General features: G+C 39.9%; 1 protein-coding gene across 7 annotated transcripts in view; it reads left to right on the top strand.

Moving 5' to 3' along the window:
- SCUBE1 (signal peptide, CUB domain and EGF like domain containing 1) overlaps positions 1 to 27,777 on the top strand; it is a 227,516-nt gene that overhangs the window by 109,191 nt on the left and 90,548 nt on the right. For 5 of the 7 annotated variants that reach the window (XM_087766557.1, XM_087766556.1, XM_087766558.1 and 2 more), the window contains 3 exons: positions 7,376 to 7,501; positions 17,344 to 17,460; positions 20,329 to 20,418. In XM_087766557.1, coding sequence (XP_087622683.1) covers positions 7,376 to 7,501; positions 17,344 to 17,460; positions 20,329 to 20,418 — 333 coding nt within the window. The remainder of the gene's footprint in view (positions 1 to 7,375; positions 7,502 to 17,343; positions 17,461 to 20,328; positions 20,419 to 27,777) is intronic. The other 2 variants (XM_087766555.1, XM_087766554.1) reach the window with 1 other exon arrangement.

Here is a 27,777-nt window from a genome sequence, read left to right as displayed (position 1 = left end):
TTCTATCCTCCTTTCTGAAATTACAGTACTTTTGCAGAATTGCAAATCTTTGTTTTTACTGCTGACAGAATGAAGTTCTATTTCTGACACATGCCTATTTCTAAATCTTCAGACAAAACCCCTGTTCAGGGCTGGATGACACGTGGTTTTCTGGCTGCCACTCAGAGCAGGAACATGTTGTCAGAGATCAGACTGCAAGCCTGCCTGCTGAAGATGCTCTCCCTAAGCATGTTTTATATCCAAACTGAAAACACATGTAATTGCTAAACAAACTTGAATTTGTTTATTTTATAATATACCAGCAGCTGTTTTCTTGTATGATGTCCAGGATTTCTCCAACGAACCTACTTAATAGTGTAGAATTCTGTTTCCTTGGGTCAGTTTGCCTGCTTTATTTGTTTCCTTTTCTTTTCAACCTCTGTTGGGGTGAGTTGTAGTCACTGAAGCAACTGTATTTTCCTAAAGCTGTAGGCAGAACCAAGCAACTTATTTCAGGAATGAAGATGGAAAGAAAGTCTTGTGTTCATTCAGTTAGCAATACGAAAAACATTAGACCATGACATAGATTATTGCATTTCCAGCATACCCAATGTGAGGTTTCTCACTTAGCTCTAGTGATCTGTTCCTAGATGGATGCTTTGTACCCATGACATTGTGATCAGCTGAGGAAGGGTAGTTGCCTCAACCAATGTTTTATCCTCCATTTTCTTGCTGAAGAGGGCAAATCTTTGTGGTTTTTGGTGGTAAGGACATATTCTGTTTTGAGACGAGAGCATCTTAGGCTCTCGCTGGGGAGCCAAGCTCACCCAGACATTCTTCACATCCCAGAATCAGGCCCTTATTAGTGAGCCAGAAATGTCCAGAGGATCTGATGCAACCCTGCAGCGTAAAGGTGAAGGTCACATCCAGGCTGTTGGAAAACAATCCTTCAGCTTCAATGGAGCCAAGATCTGACCATATGTATTTGTTGACTATAACTGGGTATTTTAGCCAAATGTTGATTTTCATTAGTCTTGTGAAGCACACAAGATGCTGGAGTTAGAAGGTCAAAGCAGGGACGCTCACAGGCGTAGATGAGGAGCTGCTTTCCACAAGCCAGCTGAAAAGTTAACTATGCTTTTTTTGGATAGCCAACCATCTAACTGCATTTATATGACCAAAATTTGCATGCATAATGTAACATTTGGCTTGAAACAGCCATCTTGCACTTTCACTAACATCATGTTCCTGTCTCCATCAGAAACTTAGTGTGTTTTGTTTGGCCTCCATCCCTAACAGAGTAAAACAAAAACTCTGGGAGAGGAGTTGTCTCTGTCAGTCTTCTAAATTGCTTGGTCATTGACCAGTGTGGTTTATTGTAGCGCTGTAGTTTCTCACATGAATTTTCAAAAAGAAACAAACAAAAAAAAATCCCACTATGTTAATAGTTTAGTAAACAACTAAAACGAGAATGCTTGTTTCCTCTTGTATTCTTTCCTCTCTCTGCTGCTAAAGATACATTCCCTTCTTTCTAGCACCAGGCATTGAGAGAATGACCATAAGTGACAATCAGGTGATATAAAGACATTGTATTTCATGCTACATTCTGTTTCTTACTTTACAGTTATTATAATTACAATATATTTGGTATTATTATATTTTGCTATGATATATAATGCATACTGGTACAGTTGAACTGTATCAACTGATCCTGATACAGTTGCACTCTACCATTCCTTAAATTAGCAGTTCTCTAAAAGAGAAAGTTCTGAAAGTCCTCAATATCACTGGTAGCAGTTTTGTAGCACCACATGGATCCCCTACCCAAGCAGAAGTAATTATCCCCTATAACTAAGATTGATGGAGAGAAACTAACCACAACAATTGCTTGTTGTTTGTGTTATAAAGATTTATGCTTTACTTTACATACAGGGTATGTTCATCAAAAGTGTATAAAACAGTTCATAAATAATTAAACATTGTGGCTTATCTGAGTCCCGCAATTCAGTGACTTGCATATAACTTATATTTAACGTCTTTTAACTCTTTTAGAAGTTACTAGAACAGAATCATACAAATTATGTGTGATGTATGAATTTCGTAAATCATGTCTACAACTTTTCTAATGATTTTTTTGTAAGATTCATTTTTTTGTTAAATAAGGGTGCAACTGTAATAAGAGATTTCACTGTGTACCTAGTGCCAAAATTAACTTAACAAAAAAGAGATTCCAATTATGTAATTTTGGGGATTGAGTGTAAGTGATGCATGTGCTACTGTGCATGTCAGTGTGTATATATGGGTTAAGTTCAAGATTTCTTGTATTTTCTTACCACTTTCAACCACATATACTCTGACAATATTCTAGAAGTTACTACTGTATTATATCTTCGGTGCAATTTGAAGTAGTCTTTTTCAGATTGTGTTTGGAATCAGGATGTTTATTTGGAAGTCATAGAAAATAGCAGCAATATAAATACAGACTAGGTGAAATTATAACATAGAGGATAATGTAAGTATATATGATGAACCAGAGTAAAATAATTGCTAGAAGTCTTAATTAAAATGAGAACAGGCAGTGTTAATGAAAAATAAAGGCTGTCACAGTCAGCCTGATTTAAGCACTTTCAGAGCCATTGAGCTGAAAACATTTTTAGAGCGTAATACAATGGAGAGGTCATTGTATCAGACTGAACTTTTTGCAGAACAGCACTATTAAGAGATTTGCGATAACTAGATGGCAGACTGGATTAATGTAGTAGACTCGCACCCAAATCTCTCCTAGGCCAGGAACAAAAATGAATGTGGATTGTAGGTCATAAAACAACGTCTGCCACTCTCCCATGAACAATCTTTTGTAACTGAAAGTCAGAAAAAATCCAGGAATGCAATAGGAGAGAGTTTCTCAAGTCATATCTAAAATGCTGAGAGAGGATTTAGTTTAATTAGATTAGCGTTTTCCTTTCTTAAGTGGCATTTCTCTTCCTGTTTATATTTTCCATTGGATTCTGTTTTGCTGTCTTCTTGTAAGGTGAATTTGCTGAGAATGTGTCTGTGTTTGAAAAGTTTATTTTGCTGTCTGCCAGCACTGCCAAAGAGAACATGCACCCATTTTTGTGCTAGGCTTTAGAGACTACCTTGAGTAGCAGCATATTAAATTCAGATACTGCTTTTATTAACAGTTAACATGGAATACCTGGAACCTTTCAACATTGGACATTTTAGTGTCATGACAATAAAGTAAGGATTTTTTGGTGTACGGACTTCTCTTCTATCAACATTTAGTCTTTCCCTTGATCTGGGAACTATGGTTTTCCACTTGACCCATAGTTACATCAATTCTAGAAGCTGGGACACACAGATCACTGCAAAAATCAAGAGAGGCAGCTAGGAACAACTCCTTGTGTTCGAAACCGGAGTGATGCAGGTGCGCACACGACAGGCGGCCACAAGGCTGTGTAGTAAAAGATGTAGTTCTGCAAATACTTTCTAGTTAAGGTTTGGGTGGAAGATCCATTGCCTGATATTTTGCCCAGGCCGTGCGACATACTGAAGTAAAACTGCTGTCGGCATAATTCTGTACTGTCTTGGGAAAAGCCTGGAATGATTTCATAGGTGTTTCTCCTCTCTTCCCTAGTTCTGCATTACATTGGTCAGCTCTAGGAAGGAGCAACATGTGAAGCACAGGGCACTCCTGTTGGTGCTGGGGCCCCTCTGCTCAGTTGGGGCTTATGGCGATTAAGAGAAAAACTTCAGACCCATTTAAACGAGCAGCAGAATCCACTCAGTTTTTCCATGATCGTGTTTTTCACCTGAATGACTCGTTTCCCACCCATCTCTACAAATCAAGCTGTTTGGCCTTGATTGTGCCGGTTACCCCCGGAGCGAACACAGCATTTTTGCTGGAGCTGTGCGCTGCCCATCACTGGGGAGAGGAGTCTCCTGGCTGCCTGCACGTGGCAGTGCCAGTGGGTCTGGAAGCGCGCTGCCCACCTCCCCTTTGGGCCGCCCTTCGTCCTGGGGCCGAGGGAGGCTGACCACCAAGGCAGGCACTGAGACGCTTAAGAAACACCCCCCTTTAACATCAGGGGAATTTCTTCCGTGGTGTTATTCACACTCTTGGCTCCTTATGTAAAAAGCATGTGCACGTTAGGTGGCTGCTAAACATTAACTAAAATAAGGCAAAACTTTGTTTCTTAGGAGGTGATAGTGAAGGGAGATGATAACGCAGACATTTTACTACTTCTGTGATAGCAGAGTGATGTGCAGTCAGCAGACGAGTTATTTGACTACCAGCAGTGCAGTCCGTCCCGTTCCAATATAGGAAAATATGTGTGAGGTGTTTTATGTATTTCTAGTTCGTTTTAGAGTTTGGAGCACATCCTGCTGAAGAGAATACTGAACAAAGTCATTTTAGGAGTGTTTTTCTCTCCCATTTACATGCATCTGTATAGCAACTAAACCAGTATTAGGAAGGTATTTAGCATATTTTTGTATTTTTTAGTGTGATTTGTATGCTATATCATAAAAGGTTCAGTATTGTCTCAAGAGTCAGCTTGCAAAAAAAGTAGATCTCGTGTATCAACAATGATTCAGAAATCGTTTGTGTACATAGATTGATACAGAAGACATCTGGCCAAATACTGCATTTGCTGAAAAATTAAAATTCGGAATGATTAAAGCCATTTGCAAATTCACACAAATTTGTTTTAGATTACATTTTGAAACAAGCCACATTTATTTGCTGCATTTTTTTTTTCAGGCCTAAAGAAAATTTTGTTTAGGAATTTTTTATAATTTAGTTCTTAGGGATTTTGAAAATACTAAAATATAACTGAGAAGTTTCGTTGTGGATGAGTTCCTGCTCTTGACTGAAAAATAATGGTCTTTCATTTCATGAGAAAAACTAAAATTTTCTGAAATAATGGTTTTCAGGCTTAGAAGATTTCTGTGGTGTTCTTCTCCAGCTAAACATGGAACTGAAATAGTTTTCTTACAGCTCCAACTACCTGATGAATACAGTAACTGAAATTATTAATACAGTAGCTGAAATATTGTGGTCTTACACACAAATACCAGCACAAAATTCTGCTTTGTCTTTCACTTTTGTTTCAGAATGTAATAATTCTTCCATTTCTTCCTATATTTTTAGCAGTGCACAATTTCTGTCTTCCCAAGTGATTTTAACAATGGCAGATATTCAGTATCTGTAAGTAAACACTGAAAATCACTTGCTTCATTACACTTCTGGGCCATTAAATATCTTCTTTCATCTATCTAATTCCTCTCTTCTCATTGCCTCAGCAGTGTGACTCAATCAGGCATGTGTTATCTTTCCCAGAACCTTTTCTGAACATAGCGTAGTGCGCAGGAATGCAGTTTGTCAAACACATTGTGTCTGAAATCCTTTGTTGGGAGAAGTGGAGAGAAAGAGATTATAAAATGCCTCAAAACCTTCAATAAGGCTGTTCCCAGGTTTCTTATAGCTGCTCAGCCAAACAAAACATTCATACCTCACTTCAATGTATAGGATGGTATAGTATGTAGTATATAGTATATATAGTATGTATTATATCTCCCAATAGCATCTGTTGTCCAGGCTGCAGTTTACAGAGAATAACTTGTTTTGTGTTTTGGCAAGTTTTTAGACAAATCAAGGCTAACACAGAGGGGAATTTAGAAAAGAGAAATATATCTGTTGTCTGTAATGTTGGTTTTCAGAGGCAGTGAGATTTAAGATCCTAATATTTTTTTGTAGGAGAGATGAACAAAAATACCCGCTTGGACTGGCGATGTGTGTTTTTCATTGCTCCGCTAAAATAAACCTTTCTGAGGTAAAGTCGAGCAGTGCAGATAACTTCTGAAGCTGTTAGCTTCTGTCAACCTGAGGGAATCTCTGTCGCTTTCCCTCCTCAGAATTTTGTACACAGAGTTTCTTAGTAGCTGTCTTACACGCTAATCCTTTTATTTGTATTCAATTACAAACTATTCTGTATGCAGAGAAACTTTTGCTCAAATTCATCATAAAGCCTTGATGCTCGATTTCAAGTATTTGATAGTGTGAGACCAGCCTCAGCCTAAAGGCAGTGTGTGTAGACGCCGGAGGTGGCAGGTATGTTCATGTAGCTTCTGTAAGAATAAAAAGGGAGGGCAGTGATCGTTTTCACCTTTGGAAGCAAAAACTTTGCAACAGCCCTGAAAAAATATTTATTTACAGTATGTCATCACTGTAGGTTTAACTTGAACATTTTGCACTGGAGTTGTTTTGAGAAAGTAGCGTAGAATATGTAAGAGTAGCCGTGTTACAAAGTGACAAATGAACTGCGGAGTCCACACTGATGTTGCATGCACCAGTGTTTTGGGGAATACATGCCGTTTTCACAGGAGTAAGCTGAGTTACGCTGTGAATTCTCTATCAGTGTACTCTGAGAGAATTTGTTTCTCCTTTCCAGGTCAGATATCCAAGGGGAAGTCTGGGAAGGCTTTGTAATGCAAATCTAGCTAGCCTTCCTTCACACGAGGAATGCTAGATGCTGACCTATAAGGACTGAGTTCAAGATTTCTGTGAATATGTGGGATTTGAATTAACCCAGTAATGAAAGCCTCTAAGAGCGTAAGGCGCATTCAGTATCTAAATCACTTCCATGGTTTAGAAAGCTAAAATTGGCTCTATGATGATTAAGAGAAAGCTGGTTGATACTGCTCCTTGGCGTAAACATTAACAGGAGTCCACCCATGGTACTTCGACTTTTATTGAACAGCTGGTACGTTTTGTCTAATATAGTCAAAGAGAAAAGTAGTAGTAGGTTTGTTGGAGATTGGCTGTGCTTATGGTGGATGACACTGGTAATTAAGATGTATAACAAATAGCGAAGAAACAGATCCAAGAAAAATTGCTCAGATATAATCTTTGGTAGATTTTGTGCATTAAAGAATATAAAGCACATTAACTGGCAAATAAATATGCACCAGGCAGTAACAACCATTCAATTTATACATGGGAAAAATAACAATGAGCTCCGTTATTTAACTGATAATCACCTGTGGGACAGACAACTTCCTAGAGTATCCTTTGAATCGATTATATTTTCATGAACGATTAGGGTGTGGGTATGGAATAGGGAAATCACAAGTCCTGGGTTTCTACATGCAGCAGAGACACCCTATATTCCACAGTACTACTTGTCGTATTTGCTCCAGAGGAGGTTTGTCCTTTTTATCACTGTTTTGTTGATTGTATACCTCTTTTCAGCTGCATTCTTTTGCCTTGTGGAACACAGTCCAGATGCAAAATAAAAATTACAATTAAAGTCACTGAAGGACTGGATGTGTGTAACTATTTTGTAATTTTATTTCAGTACTAATATTTTCCATTTTTCTTCCTTATTTTTTACAGAGGGTATGAACTGTATGAACAAAGATCATGGGTGTGCACACATCTGCCGGGAGACGCCCAAAGGTGGGGTTGCCTGTGAATGTAGGCCTGGCTTTGAACTTGCCAAAAACCAGAAGGACTGCAAATGTAGGTAGATGAAGATTAAATTTCAAATGTTCCCAAATGTCTTATTTTCTTCATTGTTGTTATTTTCCAGAAGCCAAGAAATCAACTTTGTTTTGGCCAAAGGTCATTCATAATTTTAGTAATGTGGTTTTTTCTGTAGAAGGTGTACTTGGGGATGGATAAGAGGGATTGAATAACAGAATGTTGGCAGTGACTCTGTTCTCAAAATGGTATCAACTTTTCTACCTTCCTATGAATGCAGAAGAGTGAGGGATCGGTTTAATACAGGCTTTCCTGTAAAGCAAAACAAAGGAAGCATAGAGGATTCCAGCTTGCAATATTTTGCAGGTCCACAATGATAGATGCATCGATAAGTCTACTAATGGGTTTAATAATAAATCCACTAGAGCTATCAAATTAAGAGTGCTAATTCCTCTTTTTTAAAGGATAGAAATATTTGCTCTAGTCCTGATTCCACTGCACACAGGCTACTTTTCTTGTTATTACTTCGAAAACATGCAGCTGTATCATATATATACTGTTCTTCAAAGAAAAACGCTGAGTGATGTATTCTTGACGCTGGGATGCTGAAGGTACAGATATTCATTAGCCCACAAAATTGGAAATTGTTCTGTATAGGTTAAAATAATTGACCCTCTGTAATTTATCATCATCATGTGAAAGCTTCCAAATTGCATGGGATTCTTTCTGATGGCTTCAGTGAGTGTTAGATCTGACTCCAGTAGCTTGCTTTCCTTCTTGGTAGCTTTGTGAGAGACAAAAAAAAGGAAGTGCAATAAACCAACGTAAAACATGTTTTGTGCTTTGCATAGGGCCAGTATTTTTGTGATAGCCTTTCTTTCGCTTCAACTTTTTTCTTCCTGAGATCTCCACTGTATAAACACGCTTAGATGATATTAGTTCCCAAGTACAAAGTCAAAAAGATCACCTTTGAATATCATCAAGAAATGCCACAGGACATTGTACAGCCCGATTGCTCCTCGGTATTAAGAGGCTACACAGAGCCAAAGGCAAAAGCACAGAGAAAAATTGCCTTTATGCCTAATTTTCATTCTCAGTGTTTATTAGAAGTGAACATTGCGTGCTGTTAATTGCAGTGCAACATCAGCTACATTGGTAAAGTGGGAGAGGATGTTTATTTATGTTGTTTATTATTTGTTTCCACAAATCTGTACATTCTTTAAGAATTACATTATCCTTTTTCACAGTAAGATGGTGACAGGAGAATTAGGGCCTTTTCTAGAACAATATTTCTAAATGCCTCAAGGTTTAATAGAGTGAAAAACTTGAATTCATTCTGTGCCCTGTGGTGTTCAAATTGTAGTTGGAAGTATAATGCACTTTTGCTGACAGACCTCTAAGAAGGGACGCTGAGTTTTTCAAGGCCGAGAGCTTGCTGCAGAGTACACCAACCCCCAAACCCACAGCACATTCTGCAAATATGTTCCAGAGCCTTATTTAAAATAACTGTATTTCTAGGCCTTTCAGACGCAAAGAAGTAAAAAGCTGTAGTCAGATAGCCTGGGACAGTAATTGTGAGATTACAGCAGGCTATTTATAAACACCTAGTTTTGAAACCAAATCTTGACTTCTAAAAAAACTTTTTCACAGCTAACCATTTCAGTGGAATTGGCTTAAATCTTGAGCTGCAGCTTTGCAAGTGCTGAGTACAGCTATGCTGAAGAGCTGAAAAAGAGACACTTGCCCCTTGTCAGCCTGCCTGGACTGGGTCTGTAGCCCCCTATTCCAGGGACTGGTAGGGTCTGATATACCCCTGGTATATCCCTGTATCCCTCTCAATTATTCTGATTTATCATGGTCCCTCCAGGAGACTGTGCCTTTCAGGGTTTGTCAGAGCTTGCTTCCCTGGTTTTTTATGTGAACAAGTGGCAGAGAACCAGTACCTCCCTAGGTGAATCTTTATCAGCCAGTTTGCAATTGAATCAGAATACTGGGAGAGGTTTTCAGACATATTGGCCCAAGTCCACTAGTAATGAGGTATGTGTTCCTCAGAGGAAAAATAGATGTTAAAATAAGTTAGAAAGCATAAAAAATTGGAGGGGGGCTCCCAGCTTTTTATGCATTACAAATTTGTCATTACATCCTAATTACATGATTACATATCACCTGATCGTATCATCGCATGCTAATAAGGCAGTCACTATTGGTGGCTTGCTTCATTCAGTGTACATGATGGTCACTGCTCATTAAACAGGCTTTTGTTCAATAGCTTCCTCTCCATAATTCAGTGTCATGTCTTGCCTGCTGCACAGTATTTAAACCCTATTGTGAACATAAAATTTTTAATTTCCTCATAGATTTTCCCATGATACTCATTACTGTAATATCGAAGTGCTTTGTAGGCATTGGTAATGTATTTTCAGAACATTCTTGTCAAGTTAAAAAGTACTGGTTTGCCTGTCTTACAAATGGGAAATGAATATAAAGACGTTAATGTCAAAGTCGTTTAGTAGTGATTGGTGATTAACAAGAAACACCCAGAACCCAGCTTAGCATTTATAGCACTTTAGTATGATCAAAGCCAAGCTCCCAATGGCTCCAGCTGTAGTTGCAAATGCCATGGAGACAGGAATATAATATTAGTAACCTGTAATAGATGTGATTCAAGTGACTTGCCAAGCCCTAAGTAGGAATTCCATGGCAGGGACAGAAATCTATTAGAGTTTTTTAGGGCTTTATTCACTGTCTGAACAAGACCATCCGTTCTTGACAGTCCCTTTCTGATTTACTACTCATTCTGCAGCAAATGAGACAAGATTCTCCAGCTGCTTCCACAGACCTGACTTTCCTCAGCTCCACCATGCACTGAATAAGACAGGAGTGTTTTCTGCATTTGTCATTAAGGATGGTTATCATGATACATTAAGTCTATATACCAGAAGTCTGGTGGTTTGTAGCTTTTGAGTGCTTAATATTGCAACCTTAATAGTTTCTTAGTGTAAATTTTAAACATGCAATTTCTCAGTTACCAAAAAAAAAAAAAAAAAGTCTTGCCCACCACACTAGGAAAACGCAGAAGCATTGAGGCTGGAAGGGACCTCAAGAGGTTCATCTAGAAATACACCAAGCAGAATCATACAGATCCATACATAATTCCTCAGAAGAGCTGCATCCTTTAGATCCAAAGCAGCAGTAAACTACCATCTTCTGTGTACACATTAGAAGAGGAATATGCTTTGTCAGTGATTTTTATAGATACTTGCTGGCAGCAGAAAGAAGAGATTTAGGAGTAGTGAATTAGGTTCCGGATTACAGTGGGAAAACAGGAGAAATGACCTCCTCTTTCTATATCTGTATCCATGATAGATTTTAAGATGCTGCTCCTGAGCATGATTGTATTACAAGTTTTTGATAAACTGAAGATTTTTTCCCCAAACATGAATAAACCAGGACATTTTTTGTTAATCTCATTATTAGCTGGATCGGTTTAGCTGGAACTTGAAAAAGTAAGAAGAAACCTAAAGCAGATATGCATACCTGCAAGTTGCAACCTAAAAGAAGTCATTCTGGCAGTTATAAACAAGTGAAAGCTGAATCTTTTAATGAAAAATACTAGATAACCTTAACTACAACTATTTCTATCTGCCCCCCCTGCAATAATAATGATTTAAGTAAGCAGGAGGGCTAGTGGTAAGTAATTCTAAAAATCCTGTCTAGTACGTTTACAATAAAATGCCGTCCCACCTACACCAAGTGGCAGCTTTTCTGCTCCTGCTGATGACATTCTCATGCAGCTATTTGCTCTCAGTACGAAGGTCTCCAGAATGTTAAAAATGTAAGGCCATACTAGAATAGATAATGCAAGCAATGTTGCATGCACAGCTTTATCACATAGAAAGAGATGTCCATATATTTATATAAATTATATATTTAATGGCCAATTTAGTTAAAAAACAGTGCAATTTTTAATTTATCTGGAATTACAACGTGCTGGTTTGAACTGTTGCAGAAAGCCAGCCACAAAAACAAAAGATCTGGCTTGTTGCAAATTCTGTGGCATCTGAGCCATAGTATATATTTCAGTCCACATGTGGACAAGACCAGGACATCATTGTCTTAGGAGATTTTTTGGGTTAGTGGGTACTAAATGCTAGGTTTAATATTTGGCCATATGTTTTCAAATACTCCTTGTCATGGGCCTGTCAGATAGAAGAGACCAGAAAAAGGATTATATGAAAGTTCAGAGAAGCACTGAAAGCAGGATTTAGCCTGGAGAGTGAGGCTGAGTTTTGGTACTTTCCATCTTCTGGGAGTTTTAGCGTGCAACATCAATATCATCATTTAGTGGAATAAGTACATTAAAATCCCTTTTGTTCTTTAAGATGTCATTCCTCTTCCAGACAGTTGTTTCCTGTCTTTCATCATCAAAATGTCATTTCAAGACTAGTCCATATATTTCTGTGGATTAAGCACTGGCCCACATGCAAAGCTGTGTCTCAGGAATGCTTAGCTCAGCCCAGCCAAACTGAATAGATGCTGCTGCTTACAGCATAGGCAGGTGGACAGTTAGGGAGATTATGCCACGCTGCCAGCCTGCAGGCCCTGAAAGGTGGCTAGCCAGTTCAAGAGCCTGAGCATTATAGTCAGCGAAAAGAATTAATCTTGTTTGAAAGCTATTTGAAACACCGGTGTCAGGGCTTCGGCTCAGGATGCACCATAGCTTGTGCAAAGCATTTGACGCTGTCCCGCACAACGTCCTTGTCTCTAAATTGGAGAGACATGGATTTGACGGATGGACCACTCAGTGGATAAGGAATTGGCTGGCTGGTCGCACTCAGAGAGTTGCGGGCAATGGCTCGATGTCCACGTGGAGACCAGTGACAAGTCGTGTTCCTTAGGGGTTGGTATTGGGACCAGCGCTGTTTAACATCTTTGTCAGCGACATGGACAGTGGGATTGAGTGCACCCTCAGCAAGTTTGCCGACGACACCAAGCTGTGCTGTGTGGTTGACACGCTGGAGGGAAGGGGTGCCATCCAGAGGGACCTTGACAGGATTGAGAGGTGGGCCTGTGCGAACCTCATGAAGTTCAACAAGGCCAAGTGCAAGGTCCTGCCCATGGGTTGGGGCAATCCCAAGCACAAATACAGGCTGGGTGGAGAATGGACTGAGAGCAGCCCTGAGGAGAAGGACTTGGGGGTGTTGGTTGATGAGAAGCTCAACATGAGCCGGCAATGTGCGCTTGCAGCCCAGAAGGCCAGTCGTATCCTGGGCTGCATCAAAAGAAGCATGGCCAGCAGGTCAAGGGAGGTGATTCTCCCTCTCTACTCCACTCTCGTGAGACCCCACCTGGAGTACTGCATTCAGCTCTGGGGCCCCCAGTGTAAGAAGGACATGGACCTGTTGGAGCGAGTCCAGAGGAGGGCCGCGAAGATGATCAGAGGACTGGAGCACCTCTCCTATGAAGAGAAGGCTCTGGGGAGACCTTATAGCAGCCTTCCAGTACCTAAAGGGGGCCTACAAGAGAGCTGGAAGGGACTTTTTACAAGGGCCTGTTGCGATAGGACAAGGGGTGATGGCTTTAAACTGAAAGAGGTTAGGTTAGATATAAGGAAGAAATTCTTCACTATGAGGGTGGTGAGGCACTGGAACAGGTTGTCCAGAGAAGCTGTGGGTGCCCCATCCGTGGAAGTGTTCAAGGCCAGGCTGGATGGGGCTTTGAGCAACATGATCTAGTGGAAGGTGTCCCTGCCCATGGCAGGGGGGCTCGCTGGATGACCTTTAAAGGTCCCTTCCAACCCAAACCGTTCTATGATTCTATGATATTCTATGATAGCTCTTGATTCACAGTAGAAACAATGTTGGGAGAACAGACTGGTAACCTGGCCACCAGCATTAGACACCTCATAGAGATGGTGTGCATCTTCGCTTGTGTGCTGTTTCTACTCATGTTTGTAGCCAACACAAGCAAAGCCTTTGCTATGAGCTACTGGGTTTAGCCGGTTGTACAGGGTATTTCTCCCACTAAGGGAAAGAGCCCAGCATTTTGATTGCACTTAAGACATACACAAATGTTGAGGCAGTGTCAAAAGCAACGGTCTTACTCTGATTTTAAATCTGCTATGTAGGGATAAGTATATCTAACAGATGTGTATATTTTCCTTTGGTAAAAAAAAAGAAAAATTACCTACTATTTTCCATCCCTTTGATTGCAACGTGATTTATAATATTTGAAGGTGATCTGTGTCTATCAGAAGTTACCATTTTGCCTCTTTTTGTTTGCCTTTTTAATGTCACAGACTCTGAATGAGCACACAGTCTTTTGCATAGCTGTAGAGTCCAAAGTTATCAGAAATAATTTTTCAAAGAACACTTCGAGATTTCTCATTAATTTTGCTTTAATGCTTTCTGACAAAAATGGAGTAGACCTGGATGTCCCTTTGCTTTTCAGTAATTTTGGTTTTCTTCCTCTAAGCAAGAGAAGCTTCTCACTGTATCACTGCCACAGAATTAAGGCTGGAAAGAAATTGAAATGAAATATTTTACAACTGGATTTTGTACCAATTTCACCTGCAGAGCTGTCAAGTTCCAGAATTCTGTCTCAAGTTGCTTAAAATAAAGAAATAAATAAATTATAGTTTAGACAGAAATTCAAATCCTTCAGAAACATGATTTACTAATATTTGTAAGAGACAGGAAAAGGAACTGGCCTACATCTGTGTTCATTGACTGGGTGAAACAGGAACCAGTAACTTTAGTATACAGGGAAACTATAAAAGAAGTGTGTGATTATGCAGGATTTACTATAAACCCCACCAGTCTAGCGCAATTTTTCATAGACAAATATAGTAAGGAAAAGTCCCTCATATTACGTGGATCAGAGAAACTGTGTTTAGGTATTTTGATCTCTGCCAGGAGAGGCTTTCAGCAAGGAATGCCAAAAATAACCACTGCCATCGTTTAAAATACCCACTTTGTTGCTGATAGCACTTTAAAATCCACAATAAAAATACTGTTGGCTAGAAATGTATTTAAATATCTGGCATAAACAACAACTTCAAATTAATTTGTGATGGCACAGCAGTCCAACAGGGACAGAAACGTTGAATGAACTTCCATGTAGTCCAAGAGGCACACGGGGTCAAGAAGGAGGGGAGGATAAGGGGACGGAAATTACCTTATCCTGGGTTAGCTCTGCCAGTGTGCGCCCAACACCATGGATATTGCCAGTAGCTGCCTTCTGTACCACTTACTGACCCTGCTTGATCAAATACCAGGCACAAACAGCCAGAAGAGAGCTCGTGTTTGCCATGAGGCTGCAGTCAGCCGATTTAAACAGCCTCTGTCTGTTCCTCTAGCTCTCAGCTAACCTGCAAATCAGTATTTCTCTACCTCCAGATTAACCAAGAAGTTGCTGTTGCACACATAATGTGGCATAGAGAGCGAGCCACAAGAAAAAGATTAACCCCAAAAAATTGGAAATCAAAGAACAGGCAAAAAGAAGAGAGGTGAATAAGGACAGGCACAGTGTTGAGTAAGGAAATGATTTTTCAGCATGACTGCAATGAAAAGAGTGGGAGGTTTAAGAATGGAGAATTGATGTAAAATTTTAATTTGTTTGTTCTGCATCAAAAAGAAAAGCTAAAATGTTATTGTGTATTGAAGGAGATGGAATGTTGTTTCTATTTGATGCAAAGCAGAATGGTTTGCTTCATGTATTTTTTCACAAAACGAAATGAATAGTTAAGTTATGAAACTGGAGAAGGAGAAAGAATGCCTGAGGGTCGTTGTCGCTTAGGGAGCTTTTTAAATGTAATTCCTTGGAAGTTTAGGATTCTTATGACTTGGAATATGTGAGTTCAATTCCCCCCTCTGTCTGGTGGGACTGAACCCACAATTCCCATTTTCCAGCCTAGTGCCCAAACTGTCAAGCTCCAATAAGGGAATGTAGATCAGGCTGCTCTCCATCTTTCTCACTGGCATTCTTTCCAGTTGGATAGAACAGCGATACTCCTGGGAGGAGAGGTAGGAATCCAGGCAGGCCCTCTTCTTGGGGATTGTTCTTACCACTAGGCCATGAGACTATTCCCTCTCTATCTCTGAACAACACAAGGATTTTATTCGAAGTGTACAATGTGAAGGACCAAGAGTGCTTGCACCTGTAGTAGCCTCTGGTTTGTGCTCACTTGGGAGGTGGACAATTCCTGTTGTGATCTTTGCCAGACTTCAGGGACCACGGGTGTAAACTTGCAGTTCCCACGCTGGCAGGAGGTTTTAATGGGAATTCTGTTGGGTATGCTGTGGTGGGTCTCCTTCAGTTTCTTTTCTTAGAATTGTTCCATCTTAAGCAAAATACTTAAGTGATTACTGAGAGTGGCATGACTATTCAGCACTGGGACACTCACACCAGAGGTGGGATGTTTCAGTTCTAGTTACTGTGACCAAAGATTCCAGTCTACTCCATTTTAAGAAGCTAGTGTTAAAGCAGAGTCACTGAGGTCAGTGGGAAATTATGTGAGCTTAGCCCTATTGGATTAGATAGAACCTCAGTTTAGATTTAGATACATGATTTTAAAATCCTGTTAACCATTATCTTAGTTTTACTGTATATTGCAATTTGCTACCCTGGCTCTTTTATAAACTCTCTTATCTAGAAGGAAAATTCTGCTAAGAGCAACGTGAGGAAGTTCCTTCTGATTAGTAAGGAGTCGGTATTTAAATTACTGTAGTCAGTATTTAAATTACTGTAACATTTCAAAACATTGAAGTCCTCTGAAATGATGAGTATGATATAACTGAATAATGGTATATTGGATTTCCCCTGTATCTGCCAGTATGTATATACCAATAAAGAACCTAGTCCAAATTACCTGTATATAAAGACAGTAAATTAAATTGAGTGAGATCAGAATTGTGTTATTCAGCATCAAGCTATGCAACTGCAGAGGATTAAATGGAACAGGGGCAAATGAGAGGCATTGTTAATGGTGTTAGCCAGCTTAATATTTAAAAACTGGTTTGTCTTAATAGTCAAAAATTAAGTCCATCATGTGACAAAGAAAATTTAATCTAATCTATTAATTCATGTAAACTTCAAAACTCTGTCATGAACAATGTTTGCTTTAATGTATGTTTGGTATTTTTTCACCGGAGGACATTTTAATTGCTAGGAGCCGTTTTGCACTGTATGCTTGGAAGTGAAAGTGGCATCTCCAATGTTTCTTTCCTAGTTGAGGCCAGAGCACTGCAGGGCAATAACAACCATGTATTCTTTGTTACAGAGAAGAAAAAAAAAACCCACAACGTTTCCTGTTTTATTTTTAAACATTCTTCTGCTCTAGGAGGACTAGTACTTGATATAATAGATTTCAAGACTTACATGGTTCTATTCTTGCTGTTTTGGTCTCTCCTTCCTCCACTTAGAAAGTGAAGGGGAAAGGAAAGAGAAATGTTATCTATAGACTTGAAAATATATGTCTGTATTAGTAGACTGCTCATTTCTTCATACCATATACATCACAGACATGAAGCAGGAAGCTTTTAGGAAGAGATGGAATTGGCTAACCACTCATATTAAAATTATGGATACAAATAGACTGGGGGAAAAGTAGCACGTGCTTCTTTTTTTCTTTCTCTTTTTTTCTTTCTCTTTTATTCTTCACTGCATGGATTGAAAGTAGGGCGTGAGACAGGAGCGTGGCTAAGATAAGGGGGGCCAGAAAGAATAAGAAATGCAAATAACTGCAAATACAAATGTTATGTTGCCTTATGTCTTGGTTTGTTACTGCTCTTCTGTTTTCTGAAAGGCCCTCAAGACTAATTGGTTTCATTGTCATTTTATTTATATATACATATATACACATTCATTTGGGGCTTAACTAGTAACCTGTAACTATGGGAATGGAGGCTGCCAACACACCTGTGATGACACAGATACTGGTCCTGTGTGTGGTTGTCATCAGAAGTATGCCCTACATTCAGATGGCCGAACCTGCATTGGTGAGTACTTCTCTGCAGCAAATTTTATTTCATTGTCCTCATAGAATATATATGTGCACATATGTGTGTGTGTGTGCGCGCGCGTGTGTGTGTGTATCTCACAGGCCTCTAGCACCATTGCTGAGAGAAGTGTATAACAGCAGTTCCTGGCCGTAGTAGCTAAGGTCACACTATACAGAGAGAGAAGCATTTGTGCATGTTTTGTCAAAATGTTTGTTAATTAAGTATCCCTTTGTAACTCCTTTGTAACTTTTATTTCTTTTCATAACTCAAATAATTTTTGAAGCTAAAAGGTGTAGAACATCCATAATTATGTATGAAAGTTCAGCTCTTCCGTTCACTTTCATGAGTTAAGACTTCCTTGCGCAAGCAAGGTGAGGAAAACGATCCTCTTTTCTAAGCTGTTACTGGGGAAAATTAATCATCGTGATGTGTTTTCTTCCCTGTTGTATGTTTTATGATTCTAAAAATTACAGCACTTGTAGTGAATAAGCTTGCACTCAGATTATCAGTAGGAAAAAGCCGTTCAAGAGATGGAGCATCTTGGGAGATGCTATGCAAACATTTATGATTATAAAATGTATTATTTGCTTAACACCATTTCTTTCCACTCCGCTTTGTTTTTAAAATAAAAAAGGATATTTTTGCATACCTCAAGTTAAAATTTGGAAATTCTTATTCACAGATCAGAACCTAAAACCCATAACGGTTTTCATTAGCCCTGTGGTTATGTTGACTTTTTTTGTTTGTTTAATTTCAAATTCTTACAAATTCCTAGTAATTTCCTGAGGTTAAAAAAGCATGGATGCATATTTATCATCTGTCTTACCAATACTGCAAGAGAGAGCACTTGAAACCCATGGAAATCTGTCAGTTATCTTCAGTGATCCCTTGGTCAGATCCATGGCCTAAAACTCAGTGGCTGCCCAGAGCCTCGCTCACTTGCGATGGGTTTGACTGCACAAATTGTGTGGTGGGGTGAGGGGTATGTTGGCAGAGGTAGAGCTGAACAAGGTTCAGCGCTGGGCTCTGCCTCGCTGTCTACACAAGCTGTGTCTCAGCTTACGGGATCTCTCAGCTAGTAGTTTTGATTAACACAGAGGGCTCCGTCGTACAGTCCCTCTGTTTAAATAACCCTCCCTGAAGCCTGTGGCAGTTCCAGATGCAGAGAATTTGCAAGAGCGAGGGCCTTGAGAGCAGGTTTTATTGAATGGATAATTGATCTTCTGTTTATTAGCGTTCACTAATATCCTTGGATTGATGTTTTATTTTGTCCAGCATGTAAAAACGATTTTAAAAGCCGTGTACACTGTACCTGTTTTTTACTTTTTTTTCCCATTTTTGTAATGTAATACATACAACTCCATGTTACATTCCTTGGTCTTGTGATGTAAGTCACATATTACTGCCTGTGCTGATTTTCTTCCCTCTAAGTAGTTCTTTCTCTTAGAATACTTTTAAATTTTTTTATTTATTTTTCACATTTTTATTCCTCCTTTCTGGTGATGGTTCCTGATTGCCTGTCTTGTCTGATAACTGACGTTCATTAATTATTTACAGAGCAAAATAAAAAAAAACTCAAACAAAAGCCTCTATTGCAGCCTGATCCCATCTAGAACTTGTTAAAAACAAAACAAAACAACTTCTTGTTACCACTCAACCATGTAGTGTTGCCACAAAAAAAACCTGCCAGCCTCCTCCTCCTCCTCACTTCAGTGATTCCAGTGTTTGCTGTCTTCAGTGGTGTATATATTCCAGGCATCACTGCAAGAATGCAAACTTCTGCAATGCCAGATAAATACTTGTTGACCTTTTGTCTAACATATTTTGTCTCGTTTGCTTGACTTATCCTTTTATTTTATTTTTTATGTTTGCTGCATGTGAAAGTCCCCACTTGCATTTTGTTTTTTGTTTTCCTAATAAGCATTTCCCTCTCTGTATAAATCATTTTATTTACCCAGCTGCTGCTTCTCCATTGCTCTCCTGTATCAGAAATCTTTATTTTTGTTTCACTTACTGATCATTTCTTCCCACACTTGTGACTGTTTCTGTGTATTTCTAATGAAGCATAACCAAACTAAAGTCCTCATTATGCTGTACGAAACTCTTACATGTAGGATATCAGAGACCACCTTGTAAAATTACTTTTGCTGACATCATCTTGCTTACTGCATGCTTATAAAATTACTAAACCCTGTTCTTGCAACATCTTTCCTAGCATTGAATGTTTAGCTAGTAGTGTTTCATAGACAAGCAGGCAACCAGCACTGCCCAAATTGATTTTTTTTGTGTTTGTTTGGTTTGTTGTTTGTTTATTTTTGTTGTTGTTTTTGTTTAATTTGCATGCTGTTGTTTGGTTTCTCCTCACTGATGTGTCAATGTGTACGAAACTATGGTGCATCCGTGCCCATCCATCACCGGACTCTTCTAGCTTTCTCTGTCTGTCTCGGGCTTCTGCCTGCCACCTTCAGACCCTGGTGCCACCATTAGCCTGAGTCACTTCACGGTTTGTCTTCGGTAGTTTGTTTAACTAGCATCCCTGAATTTTAATTTTCATCATTAACACCTCTCTGGGGCACTCATGTTAGCTGTCTTGTTCTCCAGTAGGAATCCAGCTTCGTGTATGTGGTTAATTACTTCATAGTTCACCATTCTTCCTCCTCCCCCTCTTTCTTCCTCCTTTCCCTGAACACCCTTTAATTTTTTCCTGGGGTCTCAAAGGGAATTAACTCTCTAACGGGGATTTAGTGCTTTCATGCCTTGCTTCTTGGCTTTGGCTGTGCCATGCCAAGAAACTGTCTTAGGCAGTGGAAAATTGGGCTTGTGATTAACCAACTGCTCCATGTTTGTCCCTTACTTGTGTTTTAGAGAAGGATGAGGCTGCAATTGAGAGTTCTGAGTACAATGCCACGTCAGTAGCTGATGTGGACAAGCGGGTGAAACGGCGGCTACTTATGGGTAACACTTTTCTTCCACTTCCTTTGTTGTGCTCTCACTTTTGTCTGTATGTGTGTGGGGGGGAGGTTCTCTTTTGGTCTCATTTGGTCCCTTCGGTTTTGGTCTGGTTTGTTTTTTTTAACCTGACTTCATCTGTGTGGAAAGGTCACCAATTTTGTTAAGTTCTCATCTGTTGTACGACTTCATTTCTTGTTTTTAAACTTTTTTTTCCTAATGCTGCAGCTTTAATGTTCAATTTCTTCTGCATAGAAAGAAGCTTTTGCCATTAACCTTACTTACCTTATGCAAGCTACTTCTTACATGTGATTTGTGTGTGTTTGTGTGTATGTGTTGCTGTAGGATTCTTGAAAAATCTCATGTTGCAGACCTGCCTATTGACTTAAAAGGGGATGATGATGATGATGGTGATCTAAAACAATGTTCTATTACATATGTGGTGTTAAATGAACAACTGTATTTGCCTACTTAAAATTTGCAGTACTTTTGATTGAAATGTAAATATTATGACTGGAAATTCATTTATTTCCTTTGTGCAGCTATGTTAGTAACCACTGAAAGATCTTTCCCTAGTGACCAGTGAGCTTCCCTATGTTCTTCTTTCAAGACTGAAGCCTGGCTTGTTTCTCTGTGTTGTTGGAGCCTGAGAGTGGAAGGGATGAGGAAGTGCATTGAACAATGAAGATAATTCTTTAGCTTCTGCTCTCAGTTAACCCATTGTGCACCCTTGTGCTTGTCTTCTTCATGTTACATTTATGGCCATTAGTGAGAATGACCTTTTGGGAATAGAAAGGGTAGAGTGGCTGGACCTCTGCCAGACTCTTTTCATGTGACAAAGAGCACAGAGTAACACAGACTGCTGAATGATGCCAGTGGTTTGGAGGTTTTTAGGTGGTTTATTACTCTGTGTTTTCCATTCTGATGCACTACTCACCACATATAAATATTTCTGCTAGGTTTTAAACATAGTGAGCATTGGTGAGATGTATCCAATGAACCATTTACAAGACAGGGATTCTTCACCCACAGAAGGGATTCTGGCAGGACAAGATTCTGCTCCCTTCCCTCCTGGTTGCTACTTCATTTCTTAAAACCATTGAGTCCATTGCAGACTGTCCTGCTAGCCCTTGGCAAGCTCAGCTCTGGCTGTAAGCATCCACATCTGTCTGGAAGAACCACCTCTAGGAGACCAGAAGCCTCATTTGAGTATTTAGTTGATTGCTGGGCTAATAGTTGCAGTAGGTGACAGTATTTATAAAGTTTCCATATCGCTTGTATCTCGTTGCCCATGGCAAACCATCCATTTAACCGTAGGCCAGCATACAACCACTGTGTAGGAAGTGGCACAGTGTTGTAACTCTGAAATGGTATTAGATGATAACATTGAGGTAAAATATTTTCCCTCGTGTGAAAACCCAGGCATATGTCCTTTGTTTTTAGATTATCTATGATTGTTAATTTGCAATTAGTTTGCAGACCTAGCAAGTGACCCGTATCAATTTATTGTTTATGATGCACTGTTTAAATTAATTTAAGCTAACAAAAGCTATGAGGCAGCTCATCTTGCTTTCTAAAGGTGCTATTAACACTTCTAGCTGTAATTTCAATAAGACCCGCAGTCTCACAGGAAGTCAGGAAAAAAAATGTGCAAGGGGCGTCTAGACCATTGGAAAATCCAATCCTCTGGTTCTATCCGGTGAGTTTGCCCAGCCACTAACAGTCCATACAATACGAGTTAGAGGGACCGAGCAATATAGTATAGTGCACTGCATTGCTGCCTCACCCTCTGATAAAAGTAATTATCCAACCTGAAAATAAGCTCACACTGCTTACAAGAATCCAGGCAAACAGAATTTAAAAGTTATGATTAGCAGCAAGCTTCTTAGTTACACCAGGTCTGCAAGTTCCAAGCTGAACATAGGCTCCAGAAATAGGTTTAGGGAGATAGTTAAAAATCCAGTTTACATTGTTTAACTCTTCAGTACCTCCTGTATTAGTGGGTATCAGCCAAGAGCTGAGAGTTTATGGACATGCTGTGTTTGAACAACTGATTCCTTAGAAAAACATTAACTAGAGCTGAAAAGAAATTTAATTAGTAAGTGAGATCTGAGTGGGTGGCTTACTACTTAGGGACTTTTCTACTTGTTTATTTCTACTGATTTCTGATGCTTAGAAAATCCACAATTTATTTTTTTAATGGAGTCTTACTACATTTCAAAAGTGTAGTGGCATTTCCATGAAATTCCATGTGTCTTCAGATGCTTTCTAAACAGATGTTTTAGAAAGTACTAGAAGGGTCCTCAGGAAATTTTGTTACCACCTTTTGTGAATGGACTGTGATTTTTGACCCTCCTGCAGGCAATCTTGGGAGAGTAGGAAAAGTAGATGGATTTCTGTAATTTTAGTAGTCTGATGAAAGATGCTTTCAGTTGCAAGCCCTGAGATGATAATTTCTAGTCCCCTGTCATTTGCTGCATGCTATGAAAATGACTATGATCTTTATAACCCTTAATATCAGCCAAGGCTAAGAATAAGCTTGCATAAGATTACTTTAGGAAAACAGGACTGCTGTCAGACGTGACTGCCTATGCCACTCATTTTGCTACAGCAAGACTGGCCACCTCTGTAGCTCAGACTGACTCTTACAGGGGCCTGTGTCCTAGTCATGGTGTGGTCCTGTGACTTGTGGCTAAATCTTAAATAGAGAAAAGTAGATAAATAAACTTACTTCCTTCCTGTTAGATGCATTTTTATCTAGATCTTGTGGGGCAAACAAGAGACTGGTCTTCTCTGATGATCTACAAGAAACCTTCCTTTAAAGCCATCCAGTGACTCCTAGGAATTTTCATCCAACTTTTTTCATAATGTTGGGAAAGACCCCAAGGGCTTTTTCTCCTGTTCAGAGAAAAACACGTGGCATCAGAGTAAAGAGCACTCTCATTAAAGAGATGGCACTGAACGACTTTTCTCTGATCAGTGCATGTTGCACCATATTGCTGTTTATACAGCTCATTTACATTTTCTTCACTTCCCCCTGGGCCGTTGCCACTGTAGAGTGGAAAGGAGCGCAGCCTCAATTGTACTCCGGGTGGGCTTTTGGAGAAGTTCTGCCATCTGCCAAAGTTCTGTGGTGGGTGCTATAAACTGGACGTTGAGCCATGTACATTCTGTAGGTTAGGAAGGAAAGTGTACATTCATCCTGCAGAAGTGCACACATCCAAACATTTAAAACCAGAGCCTTACCGTTATCTGTAAGATATGTTTACATCCGCCTTGTTGGAGAACACCTTGGACTTACTATAAATCAGTAGGGCACAACCAATATCTTCAGGTCTTCTTAAATATCTGGTATAGTTTATCTTGCAGTTAGTTGAGCACTGCCTTCAACTCTTAAAATGATGTTCAAATCTCTGTTTTGTATGATACAACACAATTTTTTCTGAAAATATTTTCAGTGTATTTCTGAGGAGCAGTCACAGAGACCTCCCCACTCTCCTTTACCTTCTTTTCCTCAAGAACCTATTTGCCAGCACTGTTTTTCTTGTCACAGCATCATAGCATGAGACTGCCCTACCTGATAAGAGGAGTGTGCTAATGCATTTCACATAGTGTTCAGTCTAAGTCCAGCATCAGTTTGAAACACAGTGTATCATGCCCTGCCTACCCGGATGAAAGCCATTCTAGTGTGGGCACACAACTTTAGAAATATCAAATTTCCACTCAATCCTACTAATACACATATCCTCAAAATATTTTGTCCAGTGTCACATCTTCAGCAATGGAAGTTCGTTTTATTTGTGTATCCATTTTCCAAATCTCTTTTTGCTGTTGCAGCCCTGGATAGAATTCATAAGTCCAGTGGCCCCACAGTCTACAACTGTAAAGATGAGTCATCCAGTAGTCTAGTGCTTTATCATTATATATATTGTAAATTTTCACGTCTCACTGGCTTGGCATTAGTCCCTTCTTGAGTACTGTCTTTCACTTGAAAAGGCTACAGGGTTTTTATAGAGCAATTGTCTGTTGATATCCTGAAGCTTTCTTTTACATAGAACTTGATACTGTGGACACAAAAATCGGTTTTGTAGCATCAGCTATGGCATTGGGCTGCCTCATCACAAATAAGTCGACTGCTTACAGAGATGTGGCAGGCAGCTGAAAACTTCCTCTTTGAGGAATTGGGACTGCAGAACTGTCTGGTCTTAAGACTCAAGAAGTCCTTGTCTCCTAATCAAAGGTAAGGCTTTGCTCTTTGGCTAGTCTTTACATCAACTCTTAGAACCAAGACATTTTATGATGTATTTTTATATTGTCTTTAAAAATGCAGTCACTTGCTACATTGCCATCATCACAGGCCTGACTAGGCTGCATGAATCTTTGAGGTGCTTTAACAACACAACCGTGATGTTCTCTCCAGGGCATTTCTTAGATCTTATCCTCTGATCAGCACTTTTTGAAGAGGTGGGCCTGACCCATTTCGCACCATGGTTCATTTCCCTCCCTGTACTCTTTAGTAGTCAAATCTATCAGGTTCATTTGGGCTTGAACCCAAGTGACTTCAGAACAACTGCAAAGACTACGTTTCTCTCCCTTGCCTTCAATCCACCTTTTCCATTCTTTCCAGAGATCACTGTTGTAAGAACTCACTTTGGCAATAAAATGTTCTTCCTCTGGCCCTAGAAGATATAAGATTGGTTCCTTCTTGTCTCAAGAAGAGAGTTTTACAAAGTTCTTTTCAGTATAGCAAAGAGCAACAGGACATCGAGCCCATCTTGAAGTTAAGGAGGCGCAGTAATTTCCCTTGCATGTTTAAGGCCAGGATAATGGTGCAAATGGCAATAATACCATCGCTACAAGTGTCTTCAGAAACCCAAACTCTACACTGAAATTCATTCCTTCACAAGACGTGTTCAACTCATTGTGTGCCAGGACAGCTTAAGGTTTTGCCATTGGACTTCTTGGGTCATCAGTAAGGCTATTTGCAGCCCACCTCAGATGCGGGAATGTAATTCTCGTCCCTTCCCTTGAAGCTGGCTCCCAAGATCCCTACAAATCAGTTGGCTGTCAACTGAAGTGCTTGTATAAACTGTAAAGTGCATTGGAACTGTCCTGGACTTTGTTACTGCTAAAGTTTACCTCTGCCTAGATTGTTTCTGTAGTGTACGAAGCACTTCAAGTCATTCGGAAAATCACACCAACAAGGACCAGCTTTGCCAGGCTGGGATATGTTATATGTGTACATTCCATCCCTGATTTCCTAAGAGTGGCTTACGGGCAGGGCTTTGGTCTGTCTATATTCATGGCACATAACCAGCAATTAAGGTAGTATTTTCACTAGTTCTGTATTTTCCCTTGTGGCAAGAATCATTTGACTTCTGCAGATGGCTCCTCTTCCATTTTTAGTAGCCTCCCAGCCATTTATAATGAGCACGCAGCTACCTGCCTGGAGAGCCGAGTGTGCAGTCCACTAAGACCATTTCCTCTCCACAGCAATTGCTAGAGATGTGAGCTGTGGAAATTGCGATTTGGGCATTTCTCCCATGGATTAGCTTATGACAGAGAACATCACTGCATGTTATATAGGACAGAATCATCTCTTTTTTTGCCTTAACGTGGGCTTGCTTTGGAAAGCGTACTTCTACTATCAGTTCAACTCCAAGGATCTCAAACATTGCAGCAGACAGCCAGAGCCAGTTCAGACTAGTAGATCACAAGTCCTGCTTTGGCCACTTTATGACATGCCAGTACTCCTTTCTCTGTGTGCTGGTCAGCTCTTTCATCCAGTCTTGTGCCTCCTGAAGTTACCTAGAAACATCAGCCAAGGTAACTGCGTTTATCCTGTCCTGACCAAAGCTGTTTTGATTTCAGGAGATTTTTTTAGCCCAGTACGTACAATGGCTTTTAATGAGCTGCTCACATCATATTAAAAAAAAAAAAACACAATTTGAGCTTATGATCATGACTTACTGCATTTGCAGCAAAGGCAAACATTTTAGCATGTGTTACATCAAATAGAGAGATTTACAACTTTAAAGCTGATCCTTCTTAAGTTAGGTTTACCCATTTGAACCTAAAGTGGTACCCAACTTTATATACCTTGAGTCATCTGATCTTAATGATCAGCCGTATGGCATTTTTTCCTAAACCACAATTATCTAAGGATTAGGCTACCCTATTCACCCTGGACACCAAGCATGCTTTGACTTTTATTTGTCTGGGAGCAGATCCTTTAGGAGCACCCCTCACCCGATTGCCTCAGTGGCGGGAATGTACCTAGTTCCAGCTATTGCCACCCCAGATTATCGCTGCAGTCCTCTACATTCCCTGTTTCTGATGAACCAAGATCCTCCTTCAGGTAGCTTGCATAAAACAGGGGCTACAGAGGGCACATGTGAATTCGATATTGATAATCATGGGAGGAGAAGGCAAGGTCACTTGATATGCATTGTCCGTATGCACATTCATGTGGTCAGCCACCCTTCTCCCCTTCTTTCTCCTAGTCCACCTGGAAATTCTTGGGGTTCCAGAGCGGAGGAGAACTGATGGTACGGGACTGTGTGGTCTTAGGGCTAAAAAATCTCAGGTCTTAACTTGCAAGGATCTACGCCCTGTATGAACATGCATGTGAATAACAGATAAAAACCTTCTAATTTCTCTAGTATGAAGTCTTCGTTTTACTTCTGCCTCTCCCTGTGACACATTGCAAATTTGAGGGTTATAGTCTTTTCTACTGAAGACCATAAGCTTGGCAGAACAGCAAGGGGGTGTTACGGCTTATGTTTTTTGGAATCATAGAGTAACTGTTCTTGTGGACTTTCTAGTCCCTTGTGCCTACCTGATCCAAGCTGTTGCCTCCAGTCTGGTGTTTTGTTTGTTAGGAATTTCAGCACTTAATCTCTTTGAATCACTGTTTTCTTTTCAGCAGAGACATACAGCTCTTTCTCGATTACAGGAAAATAGAATCCACAAAGTTAACTAGAATTACCAGAGTGTCATAATTAGAGTGATTTGCTCCTGCCATGTGTAAAATGACATCATATCAACATGGAAACCTTCCTTGGTCATTCTTTCAGTCATCCAAAGATCTCTCCTCTGGTGGTTCACTGTGAAGAACTTCTCCAAAGCAAACCTCTGTCTTGAATTACTGTATAAAACACACAATGATTGTGTAGTTCATATGGAAATCCACCATTTTCTGGATTTCGGGACTCTGTGGTGGAGCCAAATTTAGCTCCTTTGCAGCTCGGGAAGGAGCTGTAGAACTGTAGAACTTACTGAGCCATGCATTCTTTACCTAAAAAATCCTGTAATCTGATGATGCCCTAACTACCAAGCCATTGGAAGACAGAGTGTTACGAGCTC

Source organism: Nipponia nippon, unplaced genomic scaffold (genome assembly GCF_047370975.1).
Source record: "Nipponia nippon isolate SJK-2023a ecotype South Korea unplaced genomic scaffold, ASM4737097v1 scaffold_3, whole genome shotgun sequence".
NCBI lineage: Eukaryota > Metazoa > Chordata > Aves > Pelecaniformes > Threskiornithidae > Nipponia > Nipponia nippon.
The sequence above is the reverse complement of the archived record's forward strand: the minus strand, read 5'-3'. Positions and strand labels throughout refer to the sequence as shown.